This window comes from Mustela lutreola, chromosome 2, assembly GCF_030435805.1.
Source record: "Mustela lutreola isolate mMusLut2 chromosome 2, mMusLut2.pri, whole genome shotgun sequence".
NCBI lineage: Eukaryota > Metazoa > Chordata > Mammalia > Carnivora > Mustelidae > Mustela > Mustela lutreola.
In genome coordinates this window covers 165439649-165455448 of record NC_081291.1, presented here as the reverse complement: position 1 = coordinate 165455448, position 15800 = coordinate 165439649, and the positions used below count along the sequence as shown (strand labels likewise).

Genomic DNA, 15800 nt, shown 5'->3' with positions numbered 1-15800 from the left:
TATCTTGTTTGATAAACAAAATATTTCTACCAAAATTAAGTGGCAGGAGTAGTACAATTCAAGTTTGGGAACCAAACATTTTTTTTCTCTTTAATTTTAGCAATGGTTTTCTTCCTTCTGTAATTGTCCTAAAATTACCCAAGAAAACTTAAAGAATTAATAAATGTAGAAGCAGTCGAATGGAAAAATTAAATAAAAAACGCAGGATTACTATCTGAGGCTAGATTTTAGCTTGCTTAAAAATATTGAAAGAATTAAGTTGAAGCACCATCTAGTGGTTCTCAATTATGTTTTGCTAAAGGTTGCTCCCAATTTTCCTCAGTTTAGGACACAAATTAATTTGTTGTGCATGTATATATGTATGCATATATGTATTTAGAAAAGAAAATTTTATTTTTTTATCTTTATGCAGGGCTAAGAGGTTGAGAGACAGTAGCTATAGCTTTTTACTCTTAAAGTCTGATATCACACAGAAAATCATGGCAGTGAAGAAGCATGAATTCAGATAAATCTCTTCCAGGAATAATGGAGAGTAAAAAGGATTAACATAATAAAGCCCTATAGATTTCAGTTCCTCTGTTTCTTCTGATCAGATCCTCTCTAAGAGTCCAGAACAGTGTCTTTATCTTCTCAATCCTATAATGTACACATGTCCTCACATGTGTAGGGATTGGTTGACTATTAGATGATCTTTGCACATTTCGAGATTCCCAAGTCTTTCCTATAACAAGCCCACTACTGTCCTTCAGTTTTATACAACCAGCAATTTTTCTGGAACTATCACAGAGATATCTCTTATACCTATGATTATTACCTTCGGAAGTTACATCTGTTTCATAATCTCTATGGGAAGAATGAAAATAGAATATGAAAAATGCCCATGAATGGAATATAATATGTGTTGCAAGGTTAGCAGCAAACTTTGAAATTGGCAAAGTAAGTACTTGTGTTAAGCAGGATTAAGTTCAACTTTGTATTGAGTAAAACTCAAAATAACAGTGGCACGAACACAATAAAGTATTTTCTCTCACATAAAGATGGTAAGGGGCGCCTGGGTGGCTCAGTGGCTTGAGCCTCTGCCTTCAGCTCTGGTCATGATCTCAGGGACCTAGGATCGAGCCCCATATCAGGCTCTCTGGTTGGCAAGGAGCCTGCTTCTCTCTCTCTCTCTCTTTCTCTGCCTGCTTGTGATCTCTGTCTGTCAAATAAATAAATAAAATCTTAAAAAAATAATAATGTTATGGTAGATATTCTAGGGTTAGTATGGCAAGTCCATGCATTAGGACCCAGGAAACTTCTTTCCTTTCCATCATCTTATTGAGTAGCTTCCATCCCCAATGTCATCCATGGCTCACGTTGGCTGCTGGATCTCCAGTCATTACACCACTGTTGTAGTCCAGAAGATAAGGAGGAAAAGCAAAAGAGGATCTCTTATCTTTAAAGAGATATCCTAAAAATATCAAACAAGTTATGTGCTTACACCTTATTTGCGAAATTTTAATGTATATTCATATTCAGTTGCAATGGAAACTGAAAAATGTCTTACAGTTAAGTGTGTCTCCTTACAAAACAAAACTGGAGTCATGTTATTAAGCACTGTATCAGGGATCTATTACCATAATAATGCTGTGTAACAATCACAAAACCTCTGTAGCAACAATTGCTTAAATGTCTAGGATCATCTGAGGGTCAGGTTGGCAGCTCTTCTGACCTTGATTGAGCTTCTCCCTTGTTTAAGAGATGACTAACTGTTGCATTATCTAGGCTGACCTCAACAATGAAGTGGCGAATGGGACTAGGATGACCCAGCTCTGCTCTACATGTTTCTCAACTTCCAGCAGACTAGCCCAGGCATATTCTCATGGACTAGCAACAGAAGTACACAGGACTTCTTGAGATGTAAGCTCAAAACTCGGTACACTGCGATTTCTGCCTTATTTGATTGGCTAAAGCAAATTACATGAGTTACAGAAACATGTACTTGCTTTATGTTTCCAACTCAAAAATTATTGACAAATTACATGGATAGAGGGAGGTGGAAAGATCTGGAGTCAAGAATGCAATCTTCTACTACTAACAGAAAGGGGAAGATGAGCATTGGCTCAGGCAGCTAGCAACCAGTATCACAGTGTTTTTGAGTCTGTAATGGAACCATGGCACTAGACTTTTTTCCATTCTATGCCCTGTTTTAAACATGCAGGAGTTACAATAAAAAAGAGAGAGCGAGAGAGGGAAAAGTTAATATAAGCTATAAATGAAATTATTTACTAGTTTATTTCTTGGCTCATGTTCAATTACTAATGAAATAGGTATTAATCTTAACACTTGTCCTTTCCTTTCCTATAGGTAGAAACTAGCTATCTACTAGCTATCTGTACCCAAACCCTGACTCTGTTTCTGCTGAGGCAGCTCCACTACATTCTCCAACTTACACAGAAGTTAGTGTGGCCATGTGACAAATACTAGCCAATAGAACATGAGCAAATGTCCTTACTACTCCAGGCCCTGCTCATAAAAACCTCCTATATAAAATCCCTCATTCTCTCTTTTTCCCATTCACCAGCTGAATGGAGAACACTTTGAGAAGGGAAGAGTTAGAGGATAAAGTGCTACCTTAGAGCAGAACCATTCCTGTTCCCTCCCCTAGATCCACTAACCTGCCCTATGATATGAAGTGAGCAAAAACTAAACTTTCGTGGTATGAATACACTGAGATTGAGATGTTGTTTGTTTCAACAATTAGATTATCTTACTTATATATTATCTTCCAGATTGTAGTATGCATTCATTTTCTCCTTCTGAGACTTGCTAAAAATAAAAGTAATTGCTTGAATCACCTGCCACCTTACACAAGAAATTTTTCCTTTAAATAAAAGGATACTTTTTACTATAGAGTTGCCATGTGTACCAATGAAGATAGGGTTCCAGTTTACAGTGGCCCTAGATGTTGAGGTTTCACCAAGAACTCTTAACCTTCCTACCATTAATTCATTCCAACCTGGAGTACAGATAGGAGAGAATTGAGACATTGGAGCTCTAAAAGTGAGGTTACATTCAGCATAGTCTCCAATGACTCTAAGAGCTCTTTATTTAGGATCCACTTAAAATTCCTTCAGCAGTAAAGGTACTACTAAAAATGACTTCTGGCCATTTTTTCAATAATCAGGCCAAACATGTACTAATTGCTAGCAAGCAAGAAAGGGATGGGAAGTTGGCTACAGGTCAACCAGAAGGCAGTGTTTGTAGTAGCTTCTGACATTGCAACATTATTTAGCATCTTAAAAGGGCAGAGGAAACAAGAGGAAACAAGAAGCAAGGAAAGCACTATCCAAAGAACCCAAAGGGGTATAGAAAAACTGCAAAGCATTGTAATTTGCCATTTCCTGAGCCATCTTCCTCTTTAGGCTAAGAAGCTGGGCTATTTCTTGTTTGCAAATAAGAACTCAGTAAGGCGAAGGGGAAGGTAGATGAGTCATCCCAGGCATTTATAATGGCAGGCAGCAAGCCTTGGCTTATGTATAAATACATGTTTGCTAAGAGTTTGACACAGGATTTTACAGCTATCATAGTGATTCACATAAACACAAAGGTAGCAAATAGTAACAGGAGCAGTTGAGTTAGACGCTAAACCCCAGGTCTGATCTTCATGATGCCTCATCAAATCTAAATTGACTTCCAGATTTTTCAATTTTCATGCACTATGAAAAAAACATAAAATATATAATTAGCACAATGAATACAAGCTTTTAGAGACAGATAAACTAGGGAGTGAACACCTAAGAAGCACCTGTTGAACTTCATTTTCCCCACAGAATTCTGGAAGGGTGCCCCAGGACAAGCTATCTCTCAGGAAAGCACTGTAATGAAATAGAAGCTTTTGCCCCAGTGCTGCAGGCATCTCTTCCTGGGCTTCCATGTGTTAACAAAGATTATATACCAAAGAAAGGGCTAGAGGAACAAACAATGTGGGGGAAAACAAAAACAAACAAACAAACAAAAAAAACCATCATGCTGTTCCTAGGACATTGTAAACTTAAAGCCTTACAATGATGATTTCTTTCTGATAAATCTTTATTTTTTTAGACTTCCTCTCTTACCTGCAATCATTTGCTTTCTTGAAGTAGATGAATCCCACAGTGACCAGGATAACCAAGAACAGAGAGAATTTCACATAGAGAATGATCAGTAAGTCTGATGCTGGAAATTCCAGAGTTATGACACCTTTAAATACAAGCAACACAGGCAGAGGTAAGGAGCCATTTCAAGGATCCTTCTAATGAAAAAAGTAGGGTCAATTGTTTAAAAGAGGCATTTAAAATATTCTTAAAAGTTCACAGACTGTCGTAATCAATCCACTTTCTAGATGACAATTCAAATGCTAAGATATTCTTTCATGACAGAGTTTAGAAACTATATCTGTGTTTTGTAACCTGGTAGATTTTCAATATTTTCTAAATTAATAAATGCACAGTAAATATTGCTAATACATCCCAACTTTATAAGAAAAAAGGAAATATGCTTTCTAACTTCCTGTGTAAATGTTAGTCTTTTAGGGTACTATTATTAATATTTTTAGCACTATCTGCTATTTTCCACACAGTGAAGTAATTTTGTCAGGAGTTGTTGTCACCCTTTAACTGAATATTTATGTCTTTTTTTTTTTTTTTTTTTTTTTTTTTTTTTTTTTTTTTTTTTTTATTTTTTTATTTTTTATTTTTTATAAACATATATTTTTTATATACATATATTTTTATCCCCAGGTCTGTGAATCACCAGGTTTACACACTTCACAGCACTCACCAAATCACATACCCTCCCCAATGTCCATAATCCCACCCCCTTCTCCCCAACCCCCTCCCCCCGGCAACCCTCAGTTTGTTTTGTGAGATTAAGAGTCACTTATGGTTTGTCTCCCTCCCAATCCCATCTTGTTTCATTTATTCTTCTACGCACTTAAGCCTCCATGTTGCATCACCACTTCCTCATATCAGGGAGATCATATGATAGTTGTCTTTCTCTGCTTGACTTATTTCGCTAAGCATGATACGCTCTAGTTCCATCCATGTTGTTGCAAATGGCAAGATTTCATTTCTTTTGATGGCTGCATAGTATTCCATTGTGTATATATACCACATCTTTATGTCTTTTTACTTTCATTTATTCATCTGTAAAAGATGGCCCCAAGAATTGTTGAAAAGGTAAAATGAGACTAAGTAGGACTGTCATTCTGAAGTTTATTTCTACTATGAAAATGGCAACCACAAGTAAACTTTAAGTATTATTCTGACTCTTGGCTCTAAAAGTCATGTCACCCTGTTAAATGAGTTGTTTAAATACTAAACTAGAAGTATGTCAGACAATCTCCTTCTTATGCACTGTCAGGGAAGAAGAAGTCATGGTCTCAGCCTGAGCTCAAAAGACTCATAATCCAACTGGAGCCATCAGAGCCATACAAATGAAAAGATCACTTATGAGAGAACAAATATTGCTCAGTGATCATTACAGATTAGAAATCATCTCAGGAGTAAGAACGCTGAAACAAACCCAACTGGGAGGTTAGGGTAAAGTGGGATTTGAACTGAGCCTTGCCAATAGCAGGATTAAAAAGGTTAAGAAAAGAAGGAAGAACTTCCCAAGGGAAAGAAACAATTTGAACAAAAATTTGAAGAACTCATTAACTTAAATCAAATGTGGTAGAGCATAGAGTGGGGTACATTGAGATGAAGTCTGTGATGATCTGAACCTAATTCTGTAGCTATTTGTGTATGTTAGGCTCTATGTCAGACCCTGGATATAGAAATGAAGAATATAGTTCTGACTCTCAAAGAGTTTATCCTGCAGTGGGAGTCAGAGAAGTTACAGTCTATTCCAGTGCTATCAAGTATTCTGAGGCATGCATGAGGCATTACATGAGCTCAAAGTAGGAGCAACTAACCAAACTGCAGGGTGAAAAAAAAACTTAGCCCAGTTTCTAAGCCTTAAAACTTCAGTAGGAGGGGCACCTGGGTGGCTGTCAGTTAATTGTTCAACTCTTGATTTCAGCTTAGATTCTGACCTCAGAGTTGTGAGATCAAGCCCCGCAACAGGCAACAGGCTCTGTGCTCAGCAGGGATTCTCTCTCTCCCTCTGCCTTCCACCCAACCTTATTCATTCTATCTCTCTCTCTCTCTCTCTCTCTCTCTCAAATGAATAAATAAATCTTAAAAAAAAAAAAAACCACTTAAATCGGAATTGAGCAACTGGAAGAAGAGAGGATGAGGAAAGAAGTACCTGGGGAAGAGGTAGAAATTGCATGTACAATGTACAATTGCATGTACAGAAGAATAAGAAAGATAAACACTTTTGAGGAGTCCAAAGAGGTCCACATGCATGGGGTACAGGCTAAAGATTAGCAAGACATGAGACTAAGGAGAGTGACAGATCAAGCATTTAAGTAGGGAAGGGCATGTTTTTCATTTTAGGAAACTCAATGTGGTAACAGTTTAGGTGATAAAGTAGAAGGAGGTAAGTTAGGGGCCAGGAGACCTGTTGCAAGAATATTGTAATAATTCTGGTGAGAGATGACCACAAGCTCAACTAATATGAAGGAAAGAAAAAAGTATAGATTTAAGAAAAAAATTAAGATAAAATCAACAGAACATAGTGACCAATTTTGAATATGGGAAATAAGAGAGAGAGTGATATTCTACGATATCTTTAATTTTCTGGCTTGAGTCATTTATCAAAGCAAAATATAAGTATGGAGCTTATGAAGGGATAGAGAAGAGGAATTCCTTTTTAGGAATATGCAAGTTGAGGTGCTCTTGGTACATTCAAGTGCATGTGAAGCCCATTCAGTTGGAAATTGGTTTTGTTCATGGCATAGCCAAGGAGAGAAATCTGGACTGAAAACAGAGATTTGAGCATCAGGAATTAGGCAGCAGTTACAACCATATGTATGGATGAGGTCTTTCAAGGAATAGGGGTAAATGTGAAAAGAAAATATTTTCTTTTCAGTTCCTATTTAAGATGGAACTCAGAGAAATGCCTTCCGTCATAGAATGAAGAGATGGAAAACTATTTAAGGAGGCTAAGAGTTTACTGAAGGTTAAGAAGAGAACCAAGTGATTATGGGAGGAAAATAGGTGAGAAGAGAGGAAAGACCATATCAAATATCACAAGGCTAATTAGTAACTACATATTAAAATTTTATATTTTGCTTGGCATTTGAGAGATCTTTAGCTTTTCATTAGAACATTTCCTGTGCAGAGAAATGCAAGAGAGTTAAGGAGTGGATGTGAGGTGCCATAGAAGGGACAATGAGGGTAGATCCTTCTTTTTAAAGAGTCTTGGGTGAATGAAGGGCAAGAGCTAAGAGTTTAAAGAATGCACAACATCTACTTTTAAAAAAAAAATGTATTAACATATAACGTACTACTACATAGCATCTACTTTTAAACTCAGAAGGAAAAGAGGCAGATTCCTATAGTCAGCCTTAGGGAAAAGATCTGTGGAATAAAAAAGACTGAACAAAGGAGAGCAAGGGTAATTACTGAAGCCAAGTCTCTCAGGATATGGGAAGGGAGAAACAAGTATAGAGTATAGGCTGAATATTTGATCTATGGAAAGGAAAGTCAGGTGGTACTGCAGATAAATGCATATATCTAGAGACAAGAAGTATAAAATAAGAACGTAGAGATGGTGGGAAATTGAAGATCGAAAATAATGACTAGAAGTGAATGTATTAGTACATGCTACAGCATTGATGATGCTTGAAAACATTACCCCAAGTGAAAGAAGCAAGTAACACAAGTCCTATATTATAGGGTTCCATTTATGTGAAATGTCCAAAATAGGAAAATCTAGACAGGGAGTATATTAGTGGCTACCTAAATCTGGAGGATTTCTGGGATTATAGAGTGCTGGCTAAAGGATAGACGTTTCTTTTTGGAGTGATGAATACATTCTAAAATTGATTGTGGTGATGATTGCACAGCTCTGAATGTGCCAAAGATCACTAAGTGGTACACTTTAAATGGGTGAATTGTAAGGTATATAAATTAGGTCTTACTAAAGCTGTTGCAAAAAAGTTTAATATGAGAAGTATTATGAACAATAATTAATAGGATATGATGATCTTAATAATATGATAGTGAATATAATAGCTAATATATATTAATATAATAAACATAATAGCTAATATTTATTAATATAGAAGCTAACATTTGTCCGTAGAGTAAATATAGTAGCTAAAATTTACTGAGTACCAACTATGTGATAGCTATCATGTTAACTAAATATAATTCTCCTTTTTAATTATTATGTTAACTCTGTGAGGTAGGTTCTATCATCCCCTTAACAAATGAAGAAATCATGAGACGTTCACTAAACTAACTGTAGTGATAATTTTGCAATATCTACAAATATCAAATCATTATGTTGTATATCTAAGATTAATTTATTATTATATGTCAGTTATATTTCAATTTTTTAAAAAGCCATGAAACAGAGATTAAATACTGTTCCAAGTCACATAGCTAGTAAAGGAGAAGCCATATTATACCAAAGATTTTGCTCCTAATCACGAGGTTTTACAGCCTGGAATGATATAAGACATGAACCTTGTCTTTTCATCTTTACATGGTTGCTTCAAACACATAATAACAATAAACAAATATTTGGCAAATAAATTGATGTATAGGTTTCAGAATGCAGTGGAGAGGGGGGGCAAAAACTTGTCTCCTACTCAGACTAACAAAAAGTGGTGAATACTACATAAACTATAAAAATCAAGAAGAGAATAATTATTTTTCTTGTCTATGTACAGAATCAGTATTGTTATATATATAAAATTATTGCCATTTTATATGAATATTAATCTCAAAGTAAAAATCAATAGATACTAAGTTAACAAAATTTTTGTGGCTTCCAGAATAAAAGGTACTTAGAGAATGTAGAGATAAGAAGTTATTAAATTCTTTCTTTTATTTGATAAAGGAATAGGAATTATTTCCCTAGCATACTAAGGAATTAATTACCCAGTTAAGTTTTAGAGAATATCTTCAAATGATTAGTACAAGTTTCCTTATTTTGTTCTTGGTTACTCATAATCTATGGAAGAAAATGCTAAGCATCAAGTTCATTACTCTACAAAAAAAAGCAAACAGAAACAAAAACCCAGGTGATTACCTTGATTCAAGGTGAAGTTCAAGTTCTTGTTGCCAGTCACATGGGAGACAGAGCAGAACACATTAGACACCTGGCGGCCCTCCCAGTGGCATGTACTCTGGACGGTCACTGTACCATTGCCCAGTGGCTCTTCCTCAGTGTGACAATCTCCCTCTGGGGTCCAGAAGATCTGTGCAGATGGCTTCCCTGCAGCTGCCCTGCACATGATGGTTTCATTGCTGCCTCGAAACAGGGTCACCATGGGGGGCACTGCAGAGACGCAGGGGAAAATGCTTCAGGCTTAACACATGGGGTATGGAATACAGAGACACATCTCATTCAATCCCAGATCTGGTTATGTGATGTACCACAATATGTCATGCTCCTTACCTAACACTCGGAGGTAATATGTATGACTGAAATGCCCTTCTTCTGCAGCCACTTCACACCTGTAATATCCATCATGAATGAGGGCCACGGGGTCAATCTGAAGGGCAGGATTCTGATCAGGTCTGGACTCCCAGGATATTCTCGCATCAGTACAGTTTCTTACACTGGTCTCATTGTTGTCTCTCCTGTGGACTCTAGTGCAGGGAGGCTGGTCTCTGGGGCTTATTGTCCATGTTACCACCAAAGCTGTGGGGTTGTCAGGAGGACAAAGGAGCACAGCCTTTGTATCCACAAGTACGGACAGAGAAGAGTTAGCTGGACACACACACAAGGAGAATGATGAAAGAAAAGCTGGATTAAAAACACTTCAAGTGCTACATTTTCTACTACATATTGCATAAAGTGTACTAACACATGACTTTGCTAGTCATCCTATTCCAAAATATTAGGCTTACGTTAAAAAATTAAACATGCACAAAATGTGTATAATGCATTAAACCTAATCCAAAGATGAACCCATTTTTCTCCTATATTTGTATTATTAGATAAGCTACATTTATTATATGTGTGAAAAATATTTTAAGGGCTTAAAATTGCCTCAGAGATTTTATTGAAAACAAACAAGAAAACACAATATAAATTAAAGGACAAAGATATCTAAATCTAATCCTTCTTTCAAAGAAACTATTAGACTTATAACTCGTGCTCCTTCCACAGAAAGTGGAAAAATTGGTGATGTGCTTTTCTCCTAAGTTTTGATCAGAGACAATAAATCAGTAGTAGAAGAATGAAATTCCTATACCAAAGGGTACCCCTTTGGACAAACCCAAATAAAATCTATCAGATGACATTCAGGTTGAACAGACTGGACTTTCTTAAGCTACTCTTTACTTGGAGATTCACAAAGTCAGTAAAATCAACAAACCAAACTTTCTTCCTTCCTTCCTATTCATGGACTGCCAAACAGTCCAACCCTGAACTTTGTTTACAGATCTTGTTTATGTTTTACTTAATTATGAGTATTAAGTGAAGAAGGTTACTGCTTTTGCCCATCTTCAGTATAAAAAATTAACTCTAAAACCTACAATTATTCTCCTATCTAGAAGCTCCAGCTCTCCCATAAACACTCATAATTCATCCATGACTGGCTTTGCTGAGAGAGGTTTGGGGCATCAGGTACAACATACCTGCAAACCCAGGTGAGTGGCAGCGAGCTCATCACCTTAATAGGAGCAGAACCAGCTGAGGTGGAGCAAAGTGTTATGTGGATGAAATTCCTAATGCTAAACAGTGCATGTGAGGTCTCTCCTCTCCTCTTTTGGTTCATTTGCCTCTTCTGTGATAGACTCAAGCCCTTGCATTTCACAGCCAAATCAATATCCCATAGCTATAGGAAGCAAGTGGGGATGGATTTTAGAGCAGACCTGAAAGGCAGTTAAATACATGTTCCTTCCCCCACTGCAAGTGTGTCCCTACTCTGGGCACAGGGAGCCTGCAATTTGGCCAAGGCTTAGAGGTGAGCAGCAACACAGGGGCTTGGAGATCAGCTAGAGGTGAGTGTGGGTGAGCACACAGGTGCCTGAGGGCAGGGTGCAGAAGATGAACCCAGAAAGAGAAGAGGCTGGTGAGAAGCAGGTTGAGAGTGTTCTCTGTTTGAACTTCAGCTTATGAGCAGTCTTAGGCTCTCATATTTTGCCTGATACTTATTCTCAAGATCTGGCTCTATTATTTTTAAAGGAACCTACGAGCTGATCAATCAAACATGTGCATTGTAACAAGGGCACCGTCTCCTGTAAAGAAGCTCCATCAGTGAGGATCCCACACACCATGCGTAGTCTCTGCTCTTTCTCCATGCTCTGCTCTGTGACCCTCCAGCATTCCTCCTTCACTCTCAATGCGACTTCTTACCTGATTCCTGTTATTCACCTTTTCCTAATCCTCTTCTTCCTCTTTTCATACCTGTTGTGATAATTTGCCAATGCCCAGCCTCTCCCCCACACTCAATGGGTTGGCCCTTGTCTAACAAATATAATCTCCACACAGCCCTGTGATCAGCTATGGTGACCTCACTTCCGTTTTTACAGAGGGGTAGCAGGTAGATTCTCATATTTGCTCCAGAACAGCAGCGATGTCCCAGCGTTGCTGCATCCTGTGTCTCTGACTCCCCTCCAGTCTCCTGCCGCCTTCTGCACACAGACAATCCCTTTTCCTTTCTCTTCTCACTGCCATACCCTACTTTAAGACCCCATCACCACACCTGGGTTACTACAGAAGGCTCCTACCATCTTCTCTGTCTCGAAACTCTCCTCTCCTCAGCTCTCACCTTACCTTGCAGCCAGGTCCAGGATTCTGTAACACAGGGGTGATCCCCTCCACTCTGACACCCTTCAGAGATCTCTCACTGCCTGAAGACAACACTGGCATGTCTTTGTGCTGGCTTTGAAATTCCTCTTTTTCAAATTGACTCACCTTGGCAATCTTATCACCCCTCTGTCGCCCCCACACTTCAGAAAGGAAACAGCAAGCATCACTGCGTATCTAGGTCTTCCTTCAATAGTCCTTGCAGTCTGGGATGCCTGCACAGCACTTCTGTCTATGAAAATGTTCCTCTTCCTTTAAGAGCTAATTCACATGCTGCTTCTTCCATGATGCCTTCCCAGAGCCTTGGTGGTCACGCTCCCTCCTCTACATTCCCAGCACACTTGATGTTAGGGCTTATCTCCCCTACTTTATATGGCATCTGTGTTTATTTCTGGGTTCCCCCACAAAACTGAGCCCCTTACGGTGCTCTGGCAGTCTAGCTTCTTGTTCATCTCTGTTCTCCCCACAAAACCTGGCACAGGGCATGATAGAGAGAATTCCAGAATAGTCACATGGAATTGAACTGCCTTGGGGGAGGAGGACCGGGTCCCCCACATTGCAGCATTTGGTTCACCACACTCTTCAACTGGGCTCAAGGCTGGCCCCCTGACCAGCCCATCAGATATGTTTCTAAGGCAATTCCACATTTACTCCTTTTAGTACTGGATTCTAGAAAAAAAATTAAAAATCACTTTACCTTCTGCAGGAAGTGTGAGGCTTCTCTCCTTTCCTTTCACAGATGAACTATGTGTTGAAGCTAGAAAATATTCAGAGAAAAGTAAAAGAAATCAATTTTAGGTGCCTAAAAGTGCAAACCACTATGTATCCACAAATCTTACAGCCACCATGATAGAAAATCAGTTAACTGTAACTGAATCCCATGAAAAGCTTTGCAAAATAGAAATTAGATGTCATTCCATCATTAAGTGGAAAAACATGTTAACACTTAAAAATTATATTATAACTTCTTAATCAATTATTTCCTGCTTATGGGACACTATGCTGCACACTTGATCATTATTCTGTCCAAGATAACCCTGCTTCCACCTCTTTCCTACCCACTGGTTTGGCCCATCGTGGGTACCTCATATGAGCTGGGCTGAGTAGTGCTTTCTCCAGATGCCACCCCCAGGATTAAAGTTGTTTTATCTACTGGTGGGCCTCACCTAGCTGCACAAATGAGATTACTTTCAGGAAAATTTGGAACCAGATTCAGAGGAATAATTCATCCCTTTTTTTCCCCATTTTTCCTACTGTGACTGCTAATTTTATGTGTCAGCCTGGCTTGGACATGGTTCCCAAGTATTCAGTTAAACAATATTCTAGATGTTTCTGTGAAGGTAATTTTTTTAGATAAAATTAACATTTAAATGAGTAGACTTTCAATAAAGTAAATTACCCTCCATATGTGAGTGGGCCTTATCCAATCAATCGAAGGCTGCTAGTAAAAAAAGAGTGGCCTCCTGGGAAAGTGAGTTCTACAGCATATTGCCTCAGACTCAAACTTCTGTGCTCTCTGGGTCTCTAGCTCTGGCCCACCCTGCAGATTCTGGACTTGCCAAGGCTCTGCAATTATGTGAGCCAATTCTTTAAAATAAATATCTCTCTCTCTGCCCCTATTCTTCCTCCCTCCTCCTTCTCTCTCTCTCCTTCTCCTTCTATTATTCTGTTTCTCTGAGGAACTGATTAATATGCCCATCTTGGGAAGAATGAACAAGAAGCAGAAAGATAGATAATGATACTCTTCACCTCACTCATTTCTAATTCCGTAGTTCCTAAGATCCACATGCATTCCTTCACTTAGGGTCTACAAAGTTTCTGATAAAATACTCCTAATGTACTTCAAAGCCGGGTTCTGAAAAATTATTTATTGAAGTGATTTTTATAAAAACCTTTCTTTTGAAACTATGATATATCTTTCAGAATATTCTGTGTGTGCTTAGAAGATAGCGTTCTACTGTGTTTGGAAGGAACGTTCTGTACATCTCTGTCAGGCCTACAGGTCTACAGTGTTGTTCAAGTGCAGTATTTCCTCACTGATTTAATGTCAGAATGATCTATCCATTTTTCAATGTGGGGTATTATAGTTCCCTACAACAGCTGTATTGTTGCCCATTTCTCCTTCAGTTCTGTTCCTATCTGCTCTACATATTTAGGTGCTCCAATGTTGGATGCATAAATATTTACAAGTGTTATGATGAATTGACTCCTTCACCATTAGATAGTGACCTTCTTTGCTATAAGTTACTTTTTTTTTTTACTTAAAGTCTATTTTCTCTAAATTAAGAGTAGCTATTCTTATTAGCATGGGGCACTTTTCTCCACCCCTTCACTTTCAGCTTATTGTATCTGTAGAGCTGGAGTCAGTCTCGTACAGGTAGCATATTGTTGATTCTTGATTTTTATCCATTCAGTTACTATATACCATATGATTGGAGAATTTATTCTATTTATATTAGGATAACTGATAGGTAAGTACATACTACTGTCATTTTGTTCATTGTTTTCTGACTATTTTGAAGTTCCTTTGTTCCTTTCTTCCTCTCTTTCTGTTCCTTTGTGATTTGCTGGTTTTTCATAGCAGTATGCATCGATTCCTTTTTTTATATCTTTAGTGTGTCTACCAAATATTTTTTTATTTGTGGTTACTAAAGCTTATATGAAACACCTTATGGTTATTTTAAGCTACTTACAACTTAATTACCATTACATGCAATATTAAATGCTTTTACTTCTCTCCCCTTTTTATTTTATTGATATACCAATTTGCATTCACTAACAGATTATTATAACTATAATTATTTTTTATACTTTTCTTTTTGACATTTGTTTTAGAGTTAAAAGTGCTTTCCACAACACTGTTACAGTATTAGACTATTCTGAATTCAACTATGTATTTACCTTTAACAATGTGTTTTATTTTCCATATTTTTCATATGTCTTCATTAGCATTCTCTCATTAAACTTGAAGAGCTCCCTTTAGGATTTCTTCTTTTCTTAAGATTTTATTTATTTTTTTGAGAGAGAGCACAAACAAGAGGAGCAGCAGGCAGAGGGAGAGGGAGAAGCAGACTCTCCACTGAGCTGAGACCCCCAACCTTGGCTTGATTCCAGGAACCTGGGACACTTAACCAACTGAACCACCAAGGTGCCCTCCCTTTATAATTTCTTGTAAGCAGGTCTAGTACTGACAAATTTTGTCATATTTTATTTTTCAAAGAAAGTTATTATCCCATCTTTATTTTTTGGTTTGTCAAATAAAGTATTCTTCCATGCCAGGCTTTTTCTTTCAGCTCTTTGAATATATCATCCCACTCTTCTAGTCTGTAAGGTCTATGCTGAGAAATCTAGTTTTATGGGGCTACTTTATATGTGATGAGTCACCTATCCCCTCCTGGTTTAAAAGTCTCTCTTTTCCATTTGATCATAATGTATCTCAGTGAAGATTCCTTTATGGTCAGTCAAGTATTTGGGTTTCTGGATTTTGATGTTAATTCTCCATACCCATTGCCCCCAAAGTTTTATGAAGTTGTCTCATTATTTCTTTAAATTAGATGTGGGCTCTATTCTTTTTTATGTCCATTTGAGGCTCCCATAATGCTCACATTATTTTGTTTATTGGTGTTTCATAAGACCCATAGAATTTCACCACTCATTATTTTGTTCTTGCTTTTCTATCTCTGACTAGGTGATTACAAATTATATCTTTACATTCACTGATTCTTTCTTCTGCTTGAAGAATTTGCTGTTGAAACTCTATATTGAATTTTTCAATGAAGTCATTGAATTATTCAGCCCCAAAATTTGTGTTTCTTTTCATGACTTCTATCATTTTCTTGAAACTTTGTTTTGTTCATGTACTGTTTTCCAGATTTTGTTTTGTTGTCTATCTGTGTTTTCTT

The 15800-nt window shown here is 37.5% G+C and overlaps 1 protein-coding gene across 2 annotated transcripts in view; it reads right to left on the bottom strand.

Moving 5' to 3' along the window:
- Positions 1-370: 370 nt before the first annotated feature.
- The window catches only part of LOC131825132 (cell surface glycoprotein CD200 receptor 1-like), a 63507-nt gene continuing 48077 nt past the window's right edge, over positions 371-15800 (bottom strand). Inside the window, exons 2-6 of one of the 2 annotated variants that reach the window (XM_059164122.1) lie at positions 12596-12655; positions 9538-9852; positions 9169-9417; positions 4098-4221; positions 371-3698 (exon numbers count right to left, since the gene is read on the bottom strand). In XM_059164122.1, coding sequence (XP_059020105.1) covers positions 3692-3698; positions 4098-4221; positions 9169-9417; positions 9538-9852; positions 12596-12655 — 755 coding nt within the window. In that variant the 3' untranslated portion in view covers positions 371-3691. The remainder of the gene's footprint in view (positions 3699-4097; positions 4222-9168; positions 9418-9537; positions 9853-12595; positions 12656-15800) is intronic. The other variant, XM_059164123.1, reaches the window with a different exon arrangement.